Consider the following 20,222-nt stretch of genomic DNA (forward strand, 5'->3'; position numbering starts at 1 on the left):
TTTAAAGTTCAACTGTGTTTATAATTAGCTTGTAGACGTTACTGCATATAGAAGAGCCTTCGCTGAACATGTTTCGTATCTTCAATAGGTGTTATTTAGTCTTCGGTCTGCTTGTATGATGGTCAAATCTTCTAAGGTCATTCTCGCCAAGCAGCAGATTTCGTTTTGGGACATCTGGTTTATAAATATGGAATAAGAATCTACCAAGAATGTACTTCCGATATGAAGAAATTTGCTCGCCCTAAGAATGGAAAGGGAGTCACCCGAGTTATCGGACGGCCAACTACTTTCGGAAGATTGTCCCTAATTTCACTCAGTTAGTCGCCTCTCTTAACGATATTCGTAAGAAAGGATGGGAATTTGAGGCGATTAAGACGGCTCTTAGTAACCAGCCCATATTAGTGATTCTTAATTTGGAAACGAGATTCATTCTCCAGACCGATGCCTTTACTGGCGGGGTGGCCGCCGTCCTTTTACAGGACGACGCAGGTGAGAGGCGAACTATTGCCTTTGCCTCGCCAAGACGGGTGGCACTAGACTTTTCGTTGTATGCGTGTCAGGGTCTGGCTGTTCCGTTCGCTCTTGAAAAGTTTAAATTTTATCTTGAACACAGGGAATTGGACCTAGGGGCCGGAACTTAGGATGGGTTTTGGATTGCGAGGCCGGCAATCCACGTATCTGTCTTTCGTTTCGAGGTTCGCTATATCGGAGTTCAGACGACCAGGTGGCCGATGCGCTCAGCCTCATATTTGAGACGGGCGCCCACTATGCAATAGTTCGGAATATTTAAGTAAGCGTGACATTTCCAGCAGAGAAAGTGCTCTTTCTACAATTGGCGTATATGTATTAGGACGATCAAGAACGAATTAGATTAGTCTCTTTTTGTGCTGATACTAAGAGAATATTTAAGGAGATCACACAGCGAAGGTCACTCTCCATCCACGACAGAATCAGTGTACCTAATCTATCTACGTACAGCATGGATTTTCCGTGTGCAGGCGTCACAAATGGTTCTACACTACTGGCCATTAAAATTGCTACACCACGAAGATGACGTGCTACAGATGCGAAATTTAACCGACAGGAAGAAGATGCTGTGATATGCAAATGATTAGCTTTTCAGAGCATTCACACAAGGTTGGCGCCGGTGGCGACACCTACAACGTTCTGACATGAGGAAAGTTTCCAACCGATTTCTCATACACAAACAGCAGCTGACCGGCGTTGCCTGGTGAAACGTTGTTATGATGCCTCGTGTAAGGAGGAGAAATGCTTACCATTACGTTTCCGACTTTGATAAAGATCGGATTGTAGCCTATCGCGATTGCGGTTCATCGTATCACGACATTGGTGCTCGCGTTGGTTGAGATTCAATGAGTGTTAGCAGAATATGGAATCGGTGGGTTCAGGAGGGCAATACGGAAAGCCGTGCTGGATCCCAACGGCCTCGTATCACTAGCAGTCGAGATGACAGGCATCTTATCCGCATGGCTGTAACGGATCGTGCAGCCACGTCTCGATCCCTGAGAGAACAGTTTGCAAGACAACAACCATCTGCACGAACAGTTCGACGGCGTTTGCAGCAGCATGGACTATCATCTCGGAGACCATGGCTGCGGTTACCCTTGACGTTGCATCACCGACAGGAGCGCCTGCGATGGTGTACTCAACGACGAACCTGGGTGCACAAATGGCAAAACGTCATTTTTTCGGATGAATCCAGGTTCTGATTACAGCATCATGATGGTCGCTTCCGTGTTTGGCGACATCGCGGTGAACGCACATTGGAAGCGTGTATTCGTCATCGCCATACTGGCGTGTCACCCGGCGTGATGGTATCGGGTGCCATTGGTTACCCCCTCTCTGTCACCTCTTGTTCGCATTGACGGCACTTTGAACAGTAGACGTTACATTTCAGATGTGTTACGACCCGTGGCTCTACCTTTCATTCGATCCTTGCGAAACCCTACATTTCAGCGGGATAATGCACGACCGCATGTTGCAAGTCCTGTAGGGGCCTTTGTGGATAGAGAAAATGTTCGACTTCTGCCCTGGCCAGCACATTCTCCAGATCTCTCACCAACTGAAAACGTCTGGTCAATGGTGGCCGAGCAACTGGCTCGTCACAATACGCCAGTCACTACTCTTGATGAACTGTGGTATTGTGTTGAAGCTGGATGGACAGCTGTACCTGTACACGCCATCCAAGCTCTGTTTGACTCATGCCCAGGCGTATCAAGGCCGTTATTAAGGCCAGAGGTGGTTGTTCTGGGTACTGATTTCACAGTATGGTTCAAATGGCTCTGAGTACTATGCGACTTAACTTTGAGGTCATCAGTCACCTAGGACTTAGAACTAATTAAACCTAACTAACCTAATGCCATCACACACATCCGTGCCCGAGGCAGAATTCGAACCTCCGACCGTAGCGGTCGCTCGGCTCCACGCCGTAGCGCCTAGAACCGCACGGCAACTCCGGCCGGCGATTTCACAGGATCTATGCACCCAAATTGCGTGAAAATGTAATCACGTGTCAGTTCTAGTATACTATATTTGTCCAATGAATACCCGTTTATCATCTGCATTTCTTCTTGGTGTAGAAATTTTAATGCCCAGTAGTGTAAATGCTTGCGTACTATGTAACTGAAGCGGAACTCGGAAACCAGCCCGGTGTACACTTCGTGTCAAACGGGAAACAGCGACTAAAATCCATATCCAGGCTGGCCAGCACACCGACCCTCGACGTTAATCCGGCAGGCGGATTGGAATCGGGGCTGGCTTACTTCCCCGTACTGCAAGTATGTTAATACGCGTGACTATCTGGTCAGCTTTTTCGTTCAGTGACGTACAGCTACAGAATAGAGGAAAGTGAGGTGCGGCGCGCTCTTACGTGGGTCTTGAGTTCGTGCTCCAGCTCCCGGGTGAAGCCTCGCTCCGCCAGCTGCCTCAGGCCCCTTGTCGCTCTGGCTCCGTACGACCAGAAGTAGTAGTCCGGCGTATGGGAGGCTCCGACCACGTCGCTGAACTTTGCTAGGAAGCTGTCGTCCGGGAAGCCTTTAGGGTGCGTGTGGCGAGACCACAGTCCTTCAAAAGCGAGCTGAAGAGAGAGAAAATCGTTAGTGCAGCGTAGATCACTTACGAATTTCTCCATACACTACGAGAAGATCTCTAGACTTTAAAATGTATAGTTTCATTCTACGCTCTTAATAATAATGTGGAATCACAAAGAAAATGATACCGAGCTTTTAGTTACTAAAATATTGAGAAACATCCTGTTTTTAAGTCAGAGGGGGTCATAAATTCATGGTCCACATCTACAGCTACATCAATACTCAGCAAATCGTATCAGGGTTTTTTGCGGAAGGTACTTCCTGTACCACTAATTGATCCCCCATTTCCCTGATTGACTCGTGGATGCCACTTGTCGGCAACCCTTTGTGTTAGCTCTAATTTCTCGAATTTTCTCTTCGTAGTCATTTCGGGAGATGTATTTGGGAGGAAATAACATACTGTCCGACTCTTTGCAAAAGTACTCCCTCGAAATTTCTATAGGATACATCTTCGTGCTGTGCAATGCTTCTTTTGAATCGTCTGCCACTACCGGCTGTTGAGAATCTCTGTAACGCTCTCCCACCGACTAAATTATCCCGCGACGAAACGCGCCGCTTTTCGTTGGATCTCCCTCCTTCCTCTTCTATCAGTCCCACTCGATAAGTCCCAGACTGATGAACAATACTCAAAAATCAGTCGAAAAGTCACTTTGTAAGCCACTTCTTTCACGGATTAGTTACATTTGCTTAAGAGTCCTCCTATGAATCCGTCTGGCGACTGCTTTTCTACTATTTGTTTTATGTGGTCATTCCACTTAAGGTCGTTCTGGATAGTTTACAGTACACACTGTTTCCAGCAGTTTGTCATCAGTAGTGTACCTGTACAGCATTTTCTTTCTTTTCCTATGTATGCGCAATATGCTACATTTGTTTACTTTCAGGGACAACTTCCAGAGCCTGCACCATTCAGCAATCCTCTGCTGGTCATTTTGCAAAAACAAAATCTGTCTTCTGCTATTGCAACTTTTTTATAGACAACCGCATCATCTGCGAAGATTCTTAAAGAACTTCCGATGCTTTCTGCTAGATCATTCATATACATTGTAAACAGTAACGGTCCTAACACACTTCCCTGGGGTACTCTGGAAATTACCGTTACATCTGTTCCGTTAAGAGAGGCACGTTAATTTCTGTGTGTAAAGAAGTTCGGAATTCAGTTGCAAATATGGACTGATACTCGGTAAGTTCGTACTTTCTTTCCTTTCTTTTTTTACTAAATGGCAGTGCGGAACGGTGTCAGGTGCCTTCCTTCTGTGCCAGACCCGAGCGCCGTTGTCTACAGCGCTATGCCTCTCGTGCAGGAACATGGCGAGTTGAGACTCGCAAAATCTCAGTTTCCGGAATCCATGTTAATTTTTATAGAGGAAATTTTCATTCTCCAAAACGTCATAATTCTTGAGCATAGAACGTGTTCCACAATCCTACAATAGGTTGACGTCAACACTACAGGTCTAAAATGTGCGTTTGTCCTACCACTCATCTTGAAAACGGGAATGATCTGCGCTTTTTCCAGTCCCCATGTATCCTTTGCTGCTCCAGCGAACTACAATAAACTGCTGCTAGAAGGGGTATAATCTTCGTAGAATCTTACACGTAACTTATCTGTAAGATTCTACGAAGATTATACCGATTCTAGCAATATCTTATCTGGTCCTCCTGCCTTTCCACTGCTAAGCGGTTGTAGTTGCTTTTATATTCCGCAATCGTTTATCTCAATATACACAATTTCGCCGCCTGCACTACGATTGAAAGGAGGGACCGTATTACAGTTTCCGGTGGTTAAATAGTTTCAGAAGAACCAAGTCGGTATTTCGGCCTTCTCTCTGTTATCTTTAGTTCCTGTCCCTATGTGGTCACTGAGTGAGCAGATGATATCGACCCGCCTAATGATTTTGGATAAGGCCAAAACCTCTTAGGCTTTTTAGTCAGACCGACTGACAAAATTTTACTTTCAAAGTCACTGAAAATTTCTCTTATTAGTATCCTTACGCTCATTTTCGCTTCTTTCAGCTTTAGTTTGACTGCTCTTGGTCTTGAGGTTCACAGGACCCCAGGTTCGATTCCCGGTAAGATCCGAGCTTTTCTCTGTGTAGGACTGGGTGTGTGTGTTGTCCTCATCATCATTTCGTCATCATCAAGACTTGTACCAGGCGGTCGAACATCTCGGACGAGGTCTCTCAGCCAATAATATCATCGCACATTTCATTTCATTTCAAGCCAGATGGGTATTTCGACCTAAAGTGAAAACGTCTCTAAGCAGCAAGGCAAATGTTTCATATTACCAGGTACACTACTATGTACTGATGAAACCTGCAACCCATATGGTTCATGAAAACTAAAGTAACTAACCGTGTCGTAAAGATCGTGCTTTGCTGAAGATGCATATGGTCGACCCACTGCTCCCCTACCCATCGTGTATTGTCTACTTTGGAGCAACTACTTCTAATTCAGGTAGCTCCTGTACCCCTATTAACTCACAGGAACTATCCACTTCAAGTTCACTACAAGGTAAACTACTTCTGACAGCAATAAACACGGCACCATAAATTCCTTTCTGAACACTGCTAGGTTATTTGTAATAATTTCGGCCGAACTGATCTACAGTTTTAGCCAGCTTTCCACACATACAAAAATTTGAGTTCAATGCTTTCTATTAGCTCTTGGAGCTCCGGTTCTTTCCCATTACAGCTACGACAGGTTACATCTACAATACCGATTGTTGCCGGGTCTATCTTAGTCCTGTGTTTGCAATGCATCCTTTTAGACTGACGTCATTTATACAGTTTCCCAAGAACCTGTAACTTAAAAAAACCCTCCCGTCCCCTTCACACAGCTCCTGTTACCCATGTAGATACTTTTGTGTGTAGTGATCCCCTGATCTATTATGGAGAACCCGAAAACCCACCACCCTGTGGCACAAGTCGAGGTATCTGCGGGCTACACGGTCGCACTCTCAGATCCTCCACTCAGATCTGTGCCAAAGATTTGCAGTCGGTAATCTTGACGACGGTACAGATGGTGAACTCCGTTATCATTTCGTAAGCAAGAGTGGCACTCTCTAACACTTCAGCTAGCCACCTGAAACCGTGAGAGAATCTCTTCCAATGCAAAGCGATACACATTGTTAGTACCAACATGAGCCACCACCCGGAGATGGCTGCACCATGTGCTCTTCATGGGATTAAGAAATACATGTTTCATACCTAGAATGACTTTAGGTAGCCATATCCCTAGAGGGGTCTACTAAGTACCTAACATTGGAGCACTCTCTGTGACTGCCTAGATCTTGCAGGTCGAGAAGCTTTCCCCGAAACAGGGCAAAACACTGCTTCTGGCTCAGTACGTTTATGACCCACAAGGCAGCGGCTGAAACCTGTTCGTCACAAGAACTGGGGAGGCCCTTCAATAACTCCCGCGGAAAATCTGTCGCTGCCTACCACACCTTAGAACTACCTTTCACTCCACCACATGTGAGGTGTCCACATCAGTACAGGCAGTACCTGGGGTGGGGAACACGTGTGACGTGCTGGTCGTCCCATGGATCCCCAAGTCCGATCCTCCATGGTGATGCCCACTGGCAATAGTCTCAAGCTGCGTGACCGAAATCAGCACCACTTGGAGTTGCGAGGGAATTGTCACTGAACCAGCAATCACAGTCCCTATCCATATTAAAGACGGCTAAACAGTTAGTAAACCGATAAATACAGAAACAATCAAGAAATTATGAGTTTAAATTAAAATCACAAAGGAAATTCAAAATAATTCGGCTCTTACGAGAAGCTGTCAACTGACAAATGAAATGGTTTGCTGTGATGCGTTGCTGCTGAAGGATATTACAACTGATAGTGGCGCTTCAAACAAAAACGCTTGTCGTAATGCAAACAGCGGTACTATGCACTACACAGTTAACAAACCACGAAACTGTGCCTTATAAATACACAAAAACGCAGGAAAATTCAGAGTTTAAAGAACACTTGGGAAATTCAAATAAGTTGTACACGGAGCCTCGAGGACATTGGGAGACCACCCTGAGTCATTAGTCTCACAAAGGCGTGGCGTGCCACTAGTGTCGATCTAATATAACCTCAATTCTCGCGGGACAAAAATGGAGAACAATCCAAAAACTGAGAGACCTGGTGATACCTCAAATAAACAAACATCGTAGTCGGCCCCGTGGAAGTCATCTCTGTTAATGGACTGAGTGATAGGCTATCCTAAGAAACAGAAAACTTTACTGAGAAGCTGGACCAGGTCAAGAGGAGGAGCAAACTTCTCAAAATAGGAAGGTAAAGATTGACTTCTTAAACGTAAGTGAAGTGGAGGGAACTAAAAGGTCGTGAAGTTATGACCTTGAAAGAAAGACTCTCAGAGTGAAATGGTGAATAGATCGCCCCCACCTCCAAGACGGGAAACAAGAGACCGAGGCAGAAATCCAGCACTCCCACTTATCAGGACAATCACATCCAGAAAATGACACATACATATTACACAGTCTGGTTTTAGGATGATGGTTACCAGAGCAGTGATATCCACTGGTCAGCAATACATTACAGCAGCAAGAGCTAGTTCAGATGGCTCTCTTTGAGAAGACTGGAGGGCAGCCAAGTATAGGTGCCTTCCCTCCACATATCTAGACAATGATGCTCTAATCACCGTTATTAATGAGAAAGTAGTGATCGACACCACCAAAGGGTGCCAGAGAGGAAGTATTTTGTCCCCACTACAGTGGAATCTAGTTGTGCATGAACACATCGAAGAGTTAATTTGTAGAGTTTCTTTTGCCAAGGATACGTAGATGATTTAGTCATTGTAACACCCGAAAAATCTGCAAGTACCGTTAGAACAATTTCACAATGTGCTCTGAACGTTATGAACAGTTGGTGCAGAAAACGGGATCTATGGGTCAGTCCCTGGAAAACTGTTGTAATGCCGTTCACTAGGAAGCATATTAACAAATGCACTGGAATATCAAGCTCTTTGACGAAATACCACCAGTATAAGTTGTAGTGATGGGTCTATGAGTTATCCTAGATGTGAAACTATCATGTATTCCTCATACAAAGAATATGTTCCGAGGCAAAGGGTGTTTTCATGTGCACCAGAAAGGGAAGGCCCTGTGGTAAAATTTGGGTTCCAGAATCCAGGAGCATGTACTGGACGTAAACCTCTGTAACAAGACCTACGATAATTTTGGCGGTGCAGCAAGATGGAATAAAGGAAAACGGTCGGTGTCTACTAAGGTGACTGGGAAAGCGCAGAGATTGGTCTGCCTGGCCATAACAGGAGGACTTAGCAGCACACCCATTGCCAGGATGGAGATCATGCTGGACATGCTGTCATTACACCTGTACACCTGTGGGCTAAAATTGAGGCAGCGACAGGTGCATATAGGCTAAAACTATCTTTAGCGTATCCTGAATTCTACACTATTTGAATGAGTCTGGTAAATATAGTCATGGTCGAGAAAATGCGAGTTGACCAAGCAATAAATTCGAGATGTTTCAATAAACCTTTCAAGGTAACAATTGGGGTTGAGAGCAGTGGAAGAATGCACCACAATACCATTCAAGAGACGTAGTCTGGTTTAGTGACAGGTGCGTGGAGAAGAATTTACATAGGTGCTACAAGGTTCGCAGCATTTACATTCTTTCAGAAAACCAAGCTGGTCCATAATCTCTGTCAGTCCTCGTAACGAGATTTAAGATCATTGCAGGAAGCCATGAAGCCCTTGTGAGGCCAGGAGAAAGCAACAGGGAAAAACTGGTGTGCGCCCCTGGTCACTCGGGAATTGGTGGCTATGAACCAGCTGGCAATCTGATCAAGGAAGGAGCGATGACTCCACTTGTTGGGTCGAACCTGTCTTAAACTTTACTAAGGCGATGGTAAAATCAGAACTACGTAGCTAGATCAGAAAGAAGCATACAAAATATTAGATTAAAGTCCAAAAACAAAAACATGGCAAGCTAGTAATGCAGAATCTATGTTTTAAGAGAAGTTCTGCAGTCCCGTGTTATAAAAGGAGACACATGAAAGCCGTGGTAGTACTAAAAACTGCTCACGGGAACTCCAGAAAACACCCGCACACGATGTGTACCGAGAAAGAAGCCTCAAAATGTAGACTCTGTGGTGAAGGGGATCAAACCGCACTTCATGAAGACACAGAATATTTGGGTCATTGAATCCTGAAAACTGAGTCTAATAACGATATAGTATAGACTCTGTTATTACTCTTTAAGGATACTGATTGGCTTTACTAGAATGTCAGAGAGAGAGAAACCGCACAGTACTAAATTTTGCCTGCAACAGCAGGCTAACACCAACGTTGTTTTGTCTCTAACTATAAATCATATCAGTCCAACAGATATGTTCCAGCAGACAAATGCATAGGTTTGAAGAGTCGTTAGGTGTAAGCGAAGAAATAAACGTGCATGTCCTTAGAATTAATTTAATATTTACGATTATGTGATAAAATATGCTGCATTTAACTAAAAAGAATAAATTTTGTCGTGCAAGACAGCGATCTCATTTGGCGAATAAAGAACAAAATAAATATGAGCAAGAAAGACATAAAAGCAATCACTGAAAGTTTCTTTTACCTCGTACTTCGCTTCGTCGCAAGGACAGCACTCTGTTTGAACTGGCAGCTGATCCTCAAAGGTGTCCGGTACCTCTTCGCAAAGAACGTGGCTCAGGGGTCCGTCATCCATATACCAGACCTTCGGACGTTCTATTACTGTGGCCCTGAAATAGTTTCACACATGTTATCGTAACGCAATGCATCTGTTTGTAGCTGATCTCCTGTTCAGGTAAAGTATATATTGCTAGGAAATTGTTTAAGTACCAAGGTAAATTTCAGCTTCATATGAAAGGGTCGCTCTAATCTATCTTGCCAGTTTTATTTAAATACATCAACAAAAGTTTCGTATCACTCGTTGGTTTCGAAATTCATGGCGCAGAAAACAAAATCTGGCTGTGACATATGTATGTATTTGCAACGTTCCAGATCATCAATATATATATATATATATATATATATATATATATATATATATATATATATATATATATATATATATATATATATATATTTGTGTAACGACAAAGTCGTCTGTTTCCCAAGGGTCGTTTTTCACAGCACTCCTGGGCAACGTCAAAACGTGGTGGAACGTCCCCTTGTCAGGATGTAGGTTTGAATCCACAGTGGCATATCATCGATGAAATCATCAAGTCAGCACTCGTCCAAATTGTTCCCCTCTTACATGGCGACTTTGCACAAGTCGCGCAGTGTACGTGTTCGTCCAAGAACAGCACGGATGCTCGATTGAGTTCATGTTTGCTTCATGAACAGGCTACTCCATTCTGGGGGTCCTACCACGCTGAAGGAAAGTGTTCATGACAACGGCACGATGTGCATCGCAGTTATCATCCAAAAAGATGAAATAGTCACCAAAATGTTGGCGATATGGTCCCTCTTTTGATTGCCGAATCTTCTTCCTGTATCGCACAGCAGTGAGATTGACCTGAAGAACTAAGAGAGGTGTATGGTGGCCCCATGTAACGCCATCACAGAACATTATTCTATCACCACCAGGCTGTTGTAAATGCTAGGACAGTGTTGGGGGCGTTCAGTATTACCGAACTGTCTCCAATCACGGTGTCTGCACCTATCAGGGTAGAAATATATCACTTTCATCCGAAAACAATGGCCGACGCCAATCCTGGGGCGTCAATTCACCATGAATTCTTGCCCATTTCTAACGGAGTGCGTGGTGTTGTGGCGTACGATGTGGGTACTCGCCGTGGCCGTCGGGAATGGAGATTCAGATCATGCAATCTCTTCCCAACAGTTCGATGCAATAGGCTATATGACGCCCTGTAGCCTCTTCGAACGCTGAATTCAGTTCTGAAGGACACAGTCCGAGGTTCCTTCTGCTCAAGTCTTAGCTATCGATCATGCTGCGCATTTGTCGAGCATGGAAGGTCTGTGCGGTGTAAGTCCTCAATAGTACCTGTCAACTGGAAACGACTCTATGAACACAAGACACCACGTCACCTTGCCTCTAGCGCACACGTCGAGAAGCAAATGATACGTACCCGAGCACTGGTCGCGACAGCCATTCGTGGCACGACAGACGTTCTCTCCGTTGTACTACAGAGACGTTTCTGTGCGTCCTTACTGCTGCTTCAGTTTCATCTGAGAAGCTGAAGTCCGTTCGAGTACGGAGTTCTACCCGTAGGTGGCGCTCATGGGTATTGTGTGTATCTTTACAAACAAGGTTAGGAGTGACCTTCCGATTGACACGGGAACAGTCACAATTGCAGCCCATCTGCACGACATATCGGGGTGATGCAAAACTCTGATGATGTGTGTATTTAACACTAAATAAGCGATGAAAGTTATTTTCATAATCCAAAAGCGTTGAGCTGCTATAGTTACACATGCTAGTCAAAACGAGGAAGCAACGTATAAAAAATTACGCAGATCAATAAGGTTTATTTCTACAAAATAGGAAAGTAGTGTGATTACTGAAGAAGAAATTGCTGAAGAAATGTCAGGTATCGCGCCATCTGACGACGAGAGCTTCAAGGTACTGCTGAGGTCATCGCTCTCGGATGGTGAGTAGTAGAAGATCGAGCGGAGGCTGCCCGGGAATGAGAGGCATATTCTATGAATCGAAACTCTTTCCTTTCTTTGTATTTCGCGCCTTATTAATACACAAAATTGTTAGTTTTAAGAAGTTTTAATGTAGTCAAAACTTCGTTAAAATATTAGAAAATCGAATAAACTTTATATGTACCTGCAAAATTTAATATTGTGAAAACGCAATCTGTCTGTCACTAGGTGGTAAATCATTTAGAAATGGAAGCAGCTGATAACGAAGGGATCGCGCTGTCGAAACCAGAAGCCTGTGGATCCCAATTAATTACTGCTGGCCCTTATTCCAACTGCACATTGAGTTAGGATTCCTCATACACGTTGGTCAGCAGGCCTGAAGATGATGTAAAGTAACGCGGAAATTGGTAGCCTAAATAAATTACGTTTAAAATACAGACGGCTGAAGTAGTTCTTAATTTTACGTTGTATACTGAACAGCCGAAGTCCCTCAAACATCTTGTACGAAGATAGTCACTCTAAATCCACTTCCAGTCCAGCAATATGAGTCAAAGCTGTAGAATACGTTAATAGAAGGGAGTGGCTCTTAGAAGCAACGTATAAAAATTTCTGGGTTATCTCAGTTTTCTTTAACGTGAGTGAATGAACATATTGCTTCCTCCTACGATCTCGCGAAAAGATCACGAAGGTAAAAATTAGAGCGATTCACACAGACGGAACTGTTTATATGCTGTTGAATATTTTGAGATTGTTCCAGTAAAAAGACATTTAAAACCATTATCTAAGTAAAAAAACTTTACTAATGTAACTTTTTTTTTACAAGTGGAAAAATTTTTTTCTAGTCCCACACAGATCCCTAACTCCATACAGGTAGTTGCGAAAATCTGTACCAAATTTTTAATAGCTGTGGCAATACTTGTAAAATTTTAAACAAAAAACGCGGTCGAATATGGTAGATAATAAGTGATGTATGAATGACTAAGTCACCAACAATTATTATTGCTCTACAAATGATGTGATCTGTTGAGTTATTTTTCTCAACAGCAGCTACTCTCTGCATTACTTACTCTTATCTGTTGGGTGATTCCCACGTTTATCATTTTAAATATTGTAAATATTGTCATAGCTATCAAAAATTCAAAAGCACAGATTTTCAGAACTATCTGTATGCGGATATGAATGTGTACTGGCCTAGCAGAAATTATTTTATTCTGGTTATTTATTCTGGTTAGTCCGTTTTAAAAATGTGTTACATTGAAAAGGTTTTTATTCTTTTTAGTCCTGTGTGTGTGAATGTGTGTGTGAAATTTTTCTGTATCTGTCAGACATTTTGATGAGACGACAACAGACAAGTGGTAAATTTCTGGGTTATCTCAGTTTTCTTTCACGTGAGTGAATGAACATATTGCTTCCTCCTACGATCTCGCGAAAAGATCACGAAGGTAAAAATTAGAGCGATTCACACAGAGGCCTATTGGCAATCGTTCTTACCGAGAAACATACCCGACGCAACAGGAAAAGAGGGAAATGGCAGGGAGTTGGTGGTTGATGCTTCGAGTCACATCGTTGCTATAGATAGTTTGCGAAAACCAGTTCATGATGGACACTGAAGAATCGTGTATGCGGTTGAAGTCAACCTCGACAGCGTCAGTTAAGGGCTGAAAACGGTCCACTGAAGCACCGAAACTGATAGTCATATAACAAATAACATCGTAAGAACGGCTGTAGGTTAGGTTAGGTTAGTGTTTTTTAACGTCCCGTCGACAACGAGGTCATTAGAGACGGAGCGCAAGCTCGGGTTAGGGAAGGATTGGGAAGGAAATCGGCCGTGCCCTTTCAAAGGAACCATCCCGGCATATGCCTGAAACGATTTAGGGAAATCACGGAAAACCTAAATCAGGATGGCTGGAGACGGGATTGAACCGTCGTCCTCCCGAATGCGAGTCCAGTGTGCTAACGGCTGTAGGTGTTCCAGTTTATTACGTACAGAAACAGCAGTGGTACATAAAGTATACTCCGCCACACATCAGACAAGAAAGAGAGTTAATATTGCATTGTCATCCAATCCTGAGTTGTGAATTGAAAGAAACCAATTTATCTGACGTCTAAAAGGGCATGATCATTGGATTTCGGGTCAAGGGTGAAAGCATTTCCGAAATGGCTAAGACTGCAAATTGTTCGCACGTCGCCGTTATTACAGTATATCGTGCATGGCAAATGGCGCTATCCAAAACAGTTGCCGAGATAGCTGTTATGCACCATGGGCCATAGATTACAGGGTTTACGCCGGCAGCGGAAACGTGCACGAACTAACAGACATGAAACCGTTCAGCAGCAGAGCGCTTAGATGAACCAAGGGGCTACCCACATTATCTCCCCAGACCATTCAGCGGACGTTGCTACGTATGGGCCTCCACAGCAGGTGTCAGGTTCGTGTAGACTTGTTGACTGCTGTACATCGGTAACGGAGGCTGGAATCTGCACAGCAGACGTCGAATGAGTGGCGACAGGTAGATTTGTCATATGAATCACGTTTTGTGCTCCATCGTACAGATGGCCACTGGTGTGTACGGCGTGGAGAGAGTCCAGCCGGAGAAGGAAGCCTTATGGTCTGGAAGTGTATTCGTGGAATTCTCCGGCTCATCTAGTCATTCAAGAAGGCACAGTGGATCAACATAAGTATGCCTCTATTCTTGGCGACCATGTTCACTCCTAGATGCAGTTTATTTTTGCTCGGCATGACGGCATCTACCAGCAGGACAATGCAACGTGTCACACTGCTCGCAGAGCACTAGGATGAGCTTAGCGTACTCCCTAGACTTACACCCAATCGAGAAAGTCTAGGTCCACTTAGAGCGGACTGTTAGAGCCGTGACTCCTCATCGTATAAACCTAGCGCAGTTTCCCGCGTGACTGGAGTTGGCGTGGGTCCACATCCCTCTCGATACCTTACAGAACCTCACTGACTCTCCTTCTGCACGTCTCATCCTGCAAAAGGTGATTATTCAGGCTTTTGACAAGTGGCCACATTGATGTGGCTGTACAGTGTAAAAACGTTTAAAAATCTGCAGATTATCCACTAACATAAATATGTCCTATTTTCATCCAAATGTGCTTACTGCAGCAACCTGTTTCCTTGCTTCTCATTGAACTTTCTATCTGACCATATTCGGAAGACCTCAGAGGTTCATGAAGTTGTGACACCTTCAACAGTTCGATCCCATGAGGCGGTAGACTCCTGTAAAACGTTATACGAGGGCTATTCGGAAAGTAAGGTACGATAGGTCGCGGAATGGAAACCACAGTGAAAATCAAAACTGTTTTATTTGTAACGGTTAGCTACACATTCCAGCTACTTCTCTACACAGTCGCCGTTCAGAGTTAGACATCTGTCGTAGCATTGTACCAACTTTTCAATTCCCTCGTTACAGAAGACAGCCGCCAATTTTCTACTCTGGACTGCAGCTTGTTGTCTGTGCAAAATATTGTCTTCATAGCCAGCGGTTCATTTGAGCAGAGATGAATCTCAGGGGTAGCCAGTTAGGGCTGTATTGTGGGTGATCAAACACTTCCCATCGAAAACGCTGCAGGAGCATCTTCATTGCCCCTGCAGAGTGCGGCCGAGACTTGTCGTTCAGAACGAACCACATGACAGTTATGTTATGTGGATTGCATAGCTTCAGGCGAAATCTTTCGCCAGGCCCTCATAGTTGGCGGGAGACGCTAATTTCTAGCCATCTTTACGTTCACACTGTGAGCTCAGAACTGAAAAGAGCGACATGATGCGATCGACTAGACACAGTGCCCAACGGTTCTGTGCAAAGCTTCATCAGATTTTCACTGTATTTTCCATTTGGCTACCGATCGTTCCTTACTTTCCGAATGACCCTTGTATGTACCAGGAAGGATGAATGCATGGAGGTTTTTCTGTTTTTTTTTCTATGGACGGAACATACACATATTATGTAAGACACTACACCAACGGCTTACAGACCCGTGTGCGGGAGGGAAGACGAGGAGTGGTATTTCTCATTGACGAAACAGGCACACCACATTTAATATATCCCACAAAAGTAGAAATGTCTTTTAAATCCAGTTAGCACAGGGTCATCAGTATCCTACTTCGAGTCGCTTGGGGTGAGAAATCGGTTGATAAATTCAGTCCAACTTGTGGCACAGTGGCTGGTGTCGCGATCTGTCGCTTTTTTGCATTTTGTGTTCGAAACTCGATTATTGCTGTTATTTTACTTTTTCATTTTGCTACTCATGTTCATAGAAGATGACTGTACGAATGTTTCTTACCAAGGGGATACAAGAGAGTTACAATAATTGTAAAATTAGAACTGGGTTTCACAATAAGTGTCAAACACTTATACAATACATGTATGTATGATATTTTCAGGGGTTACAGTCTTTTTAAATTCTCATTCTGGTATATCAGTTGTTGACTCTTACAATATATTCATATGTTTATTCCTTGGGAAGGTTTGATTCTTTACCTTGGATTATATCCACCATAAAGCCATTCGAAAGATAGAAATTCAGAAGACCAAGAGCATCGCGCCAAGACAGGTTTGCCACTACGATACTTCTTCGTATAAATCTCGCTAGGGAAAGAAACATCGTAAATATTACTGAAGATTTCACACGTTGGCAATAATTTGGCGGGAAACCATGCATAACACATCATTCTGGCAACTGATTTAGAATCAAGATACAATACAGGAATTTTACCGAAAACAATTTCAAATAATACTTCATTCATTTAAAAAAAATTCATTCACCAGATTTACTGTTAGTAGAACAATAAAGCACTCTGTCATCAGGCTACATGTGGCCCACCGGGACCATCCGACCGCCGTGTCATCCTCACCTGAGGATGTGGATAGGACGGGTCTGTGGTCAGCACACCGCTGTCCCGGTCGTTATGATGGTTTTCTCTGACCGGAGCTGCTACTATTCGGTAGAGTAGCTCCTCAATCGGCATCACGAGGCTAAGTGCACCCCGAAAAATGGAAACAGCGCATGGCGGCGCGGATGGTCACCCATCCAAGTGCCGGCCACGCCCGACAGCGCTTAACTTCGGAGATCTTACGTGAACCGGTGTATCCACTGCGGCAAGGCCGTTGCCTTAGTAGAACACTAAGGAGAACGTTATTTCAGTATACTAATTTTAATTTTAATACTGAGCAGCTTCAGTTGCACCGTTTACCTAGAATTTACCTAGATTTCAGTCGGGATAACCCAATCTTCTCCAGAATAACAGTATCTACCGTTCGTCCATAGTGGATATCGTCAAGCTAAAACTACAAATCCATAAATTATCATCAGACTGTAAAACTTATCTGGCACTGCCTCGGCCCTACTTCGCGACGGCGATGCGGCAGCCACGAGTGCTGTACTGGAACTGACGGTAGCGTCATGAGGCCCGCCTAGGCGAACACAATACCTTGCGCCTGCGTATCATCTGTATGATAGTTACTTGTTGGGATAAAACGTGAACTTAGCTCCCGACCTTTAATTTATTAGTAAAGTGGAATAAAAGGTATCGCTGAGGAAATGGGCGTATATGTTAACCTGTGCAGAACGTACTTAGATCGACTGTCTTAACATTTATGAAGTATTCATTGGTCACGATATGAGGAAGACATCATGTGCTTAAAAGATATGGTCTATCTAGGAAAATGTTTGTGCTTAAGCATGAAGTTTAATCACCTAAAAAGAACTTATGAGTGGGAAGGATAATATAAAGCCAACATCGTCATTATTACGACTAGGTCTAGAAATTTTTAAAGACGTAATTGTTATGCACTTGCTTAGCTATGGTTACAACGCATGAACATCCTACTGACTTAGCACAAAAATGGTCATGATTGAACTTATGAACAAGCCTACATCTAATCTGTAACATCCGGCAATACGGGCCTTATAAATTAGATGGTCATTATTCAAGATTAGTATATTTGACCTGAAATGGTCTAGAATCAAGTCAAAAACTAATTCACGTGCCTGATTGAGCTTCTTGGTGAAGTTAAGTTCAATCATGACCGTTTGTGTGCTAAGTCAGTAGGATGTTCATGCGTTGTAACCATAGCTAAGGAAGTGCTTAACAATTACGTCTTAAAAAATTTCTAGACCTAGTCGTAATAATTACGGCTTTATATTATCCTTCCCACTCATAAGTTCTTTTTAAGTAATTATAGTTCATGCTTAAGCACAAAAATTTTCCTAGATAGGCCATGATGCACATGATGTCTTCCTCATATCGTGACCAATGAATACTTCATAAATGTTAAGACAGTCCATCTAAGTACGTTCTGCACAGGTTAACATATACTCCCTTTTCCTCAGCTATACCTTTTATTTCACTTTACTAGAAAATTCAAGGTCAGGAGTTAAGTTCACGTCTTGTCCCGACAAGGAACTGTCATACAGTTTATGCGCAGGCTCAAGGTATTCTGTCCGCCTAGGCGGGCCTCATGACGCTACCGTCAGTTCCAGTACAGCACTCGTGGCTGCCGCATCGCGGTCGCGAAGTGGGGCCGAGGCAGTGCCAGATAAGTTTTACAGTCTGACGATAATTTATGAATTTTTAGTTTTAGCTTGACGATATCCACTATGGACGAACGGTAGATACTGTTATTCTGAAGAAGTTTGGGTTATCGCGACTGACACCTAGGTAAATGTTAGGTAAACGGTGCAACTGAGACTGCTCATTATTAAAATTAAAATTACTATTTATACAGTTGCTGACAGGGTCGCGAAATGTTGAAGATATTTAAATTTCAGTATACATTGGCAAACATTCATGTAGCAATGTTCTACGGACATGTATACAGGGTGTTACAAAAAGGTACGGCCAAACTTTCAGGAAACATTCCTCACACACAAAGAAAGAAAATATGTTATGTGGACATGTGTCCGGAAACGCTTACTTTCCATGTTAGAGCTCATTTTATTACTTCTCTTCAAATCACATTAATCATGGAATGGAAACACACAGCAACAGAACGTACCAGCGTGACTTCAAAGACTTTGTTACAGGAAATGTTCAAAATGTCCTCCGTTAGTGAGGATACATGCATCCACCCTCCGTCGCATGGAATCCCTGATGCGCTGATGCAGCCCTGGAAAATGGCGTATTGTATCACAGCCGTCCACAATACGAGCACGAAGAGTCTCTACATTTGGTACCGGGGTTGCGTAGACAAGAGCTTTCAAATTCCCCCATAAATGAAAGTCAAGAGGGTTGAGGTCAGGAGAGCATGGAGGCCATGGAATTGGTCCGCCTCTACCAATCAATCGGTCACCGAATCTGTTGTTGAGAAGCGTACGAACACTTCGACTGAAATGTGCAGGAGCTTCATCGTGCATGAACTACATGTTGTGTCGTACTTGTAAAGGCACATGTTCTAGCAGCACAGGTAGAGTATACCGTATGAAATCATGATAACGAGCTCCATTGAGCAGTACATACTGACGAAACTAAAATAAGCTCTAACATGGAAATTAAGCGTTTCCGGACACATGTCCACATAACATCTTTTCTTTATTTGTGTGTGAGGAATGTTTCCCGGAAGTTTGGCCGTACCTTTTTTTAACACCCTGTAGATAAATTAGAAACAAATATAATAATAAAAATGATAATCAGGTTTCAAACACGGGAAGCAAAAGTGTTAGGCTGCGACAGTAACCTCTGTGATGCCGCTTCGGCTGAACAATTTATTCGCTCAAAGGAACATGAAGTACCTCGAAAACGTTGACCGTCGTTTTCTCAGAAACGGTCGAATACCTACAGATAAGCCGAGACATTTGTTCGTTTATTTTGACGCGCTTTCCGCTGAGTGAAGTTGCTGGGAGATCAGGTTACTGCACCTGCCGTGTTCTCGTCATTAAACGTGATGGAAATTAGTTTAGTGCGGTGCCTGAAGGACAGGATTATCCAGCAGCTAGTAGTTACCCACCTGAAGACGACGCAGCCGCTGCCGGAGAGCGGCGCCTTCCAGTACACCTGCACCTTGTCCTTGCGGTAGCTGGAGGTGTGCGTGACGGTGTTGGGGCAGCGGTCGCTGAAGTGCGTCAGCGTGTCGCCGTACAGCGAGAAGGTGCCCGCGCCCAGCGGCCCCAGCGAGTGCAGCCGGCCGCGCGGCGGCTGCTCCTCCTCCTCGTCGTCGTCCGTCAGCGACTCCTCGTCCGCCAGCTCCACCGTCAGCACGAAGCCCGTGAACCGGTGCATCTGCGGCGAGCTCTGCAGCACCACTGCGCCACAACCGACACCGTAGCAAATCTACACACGGCTAGAATATGCTCGACAAAACCTCCCCCTATAAAATATTGTACGAGGCCTGTTCTTTAGGTAAGTACAGTTTTGAAATTAAAAAAAAAGACGTGCTAAGATATCTCAATAATATTATTTTTTCATGAAATCCTGTACCTTAATCTACGCACTGACGCCATTACAGTCTGATTCTTCCCTGTTTACGTTGTGTACTGAGTGT

At 43.8% G+C, this 20,222-nt stretch overlaps 1 protein-coding gene across 1 annotated transcript in view; it reads right to left on the minus strand.

Annotated features, from left to right (window-relative positions):
• LOC126253374 (spondin-1-like) overlaps window positions 1-20,222 on the minus strand; it is a 161,743-nt gene that overhangs the window by 97,608 nt on the left and 43,913 nt on the right. Inside the window, exons 3-5 of the mRNA XM_049954654.1 lie at window positions 19,689-19,983; window positions 9,707-9,851; window positions 2,891-3,097 (exon numbers count right to left, since the gene is read on the minus strand). Coding sequence (XP_049810611.1) covers window positions 2,891-3,097; window positions 9,707-9,851; window positions 19,689-19,983 — 647 coding nt within the window. The remainder of the gene's footprint in view (window positions 1-2,890; window positions 3,098-9,706; window positions 9,852-19,688; window positions 19,984-20,222) is intronic.

The sequence above is a fragment of the Schistocerca nitens genome, chromosome 4 (assembly GCF_023898315.1).
Source record: "Schistocerca nitens isolate TAMUIC-IGC-003100 chromosome 4, iqSchNite1.1, whole genome shotgun sequence".
Taxonomy (NCBI): domain Eukaryota; kingdom Metazoa; phylum Arthropoda; class Insecta; order Orthoptera; family Acrididae; genus Schistocerca; species Schistocerca nitens.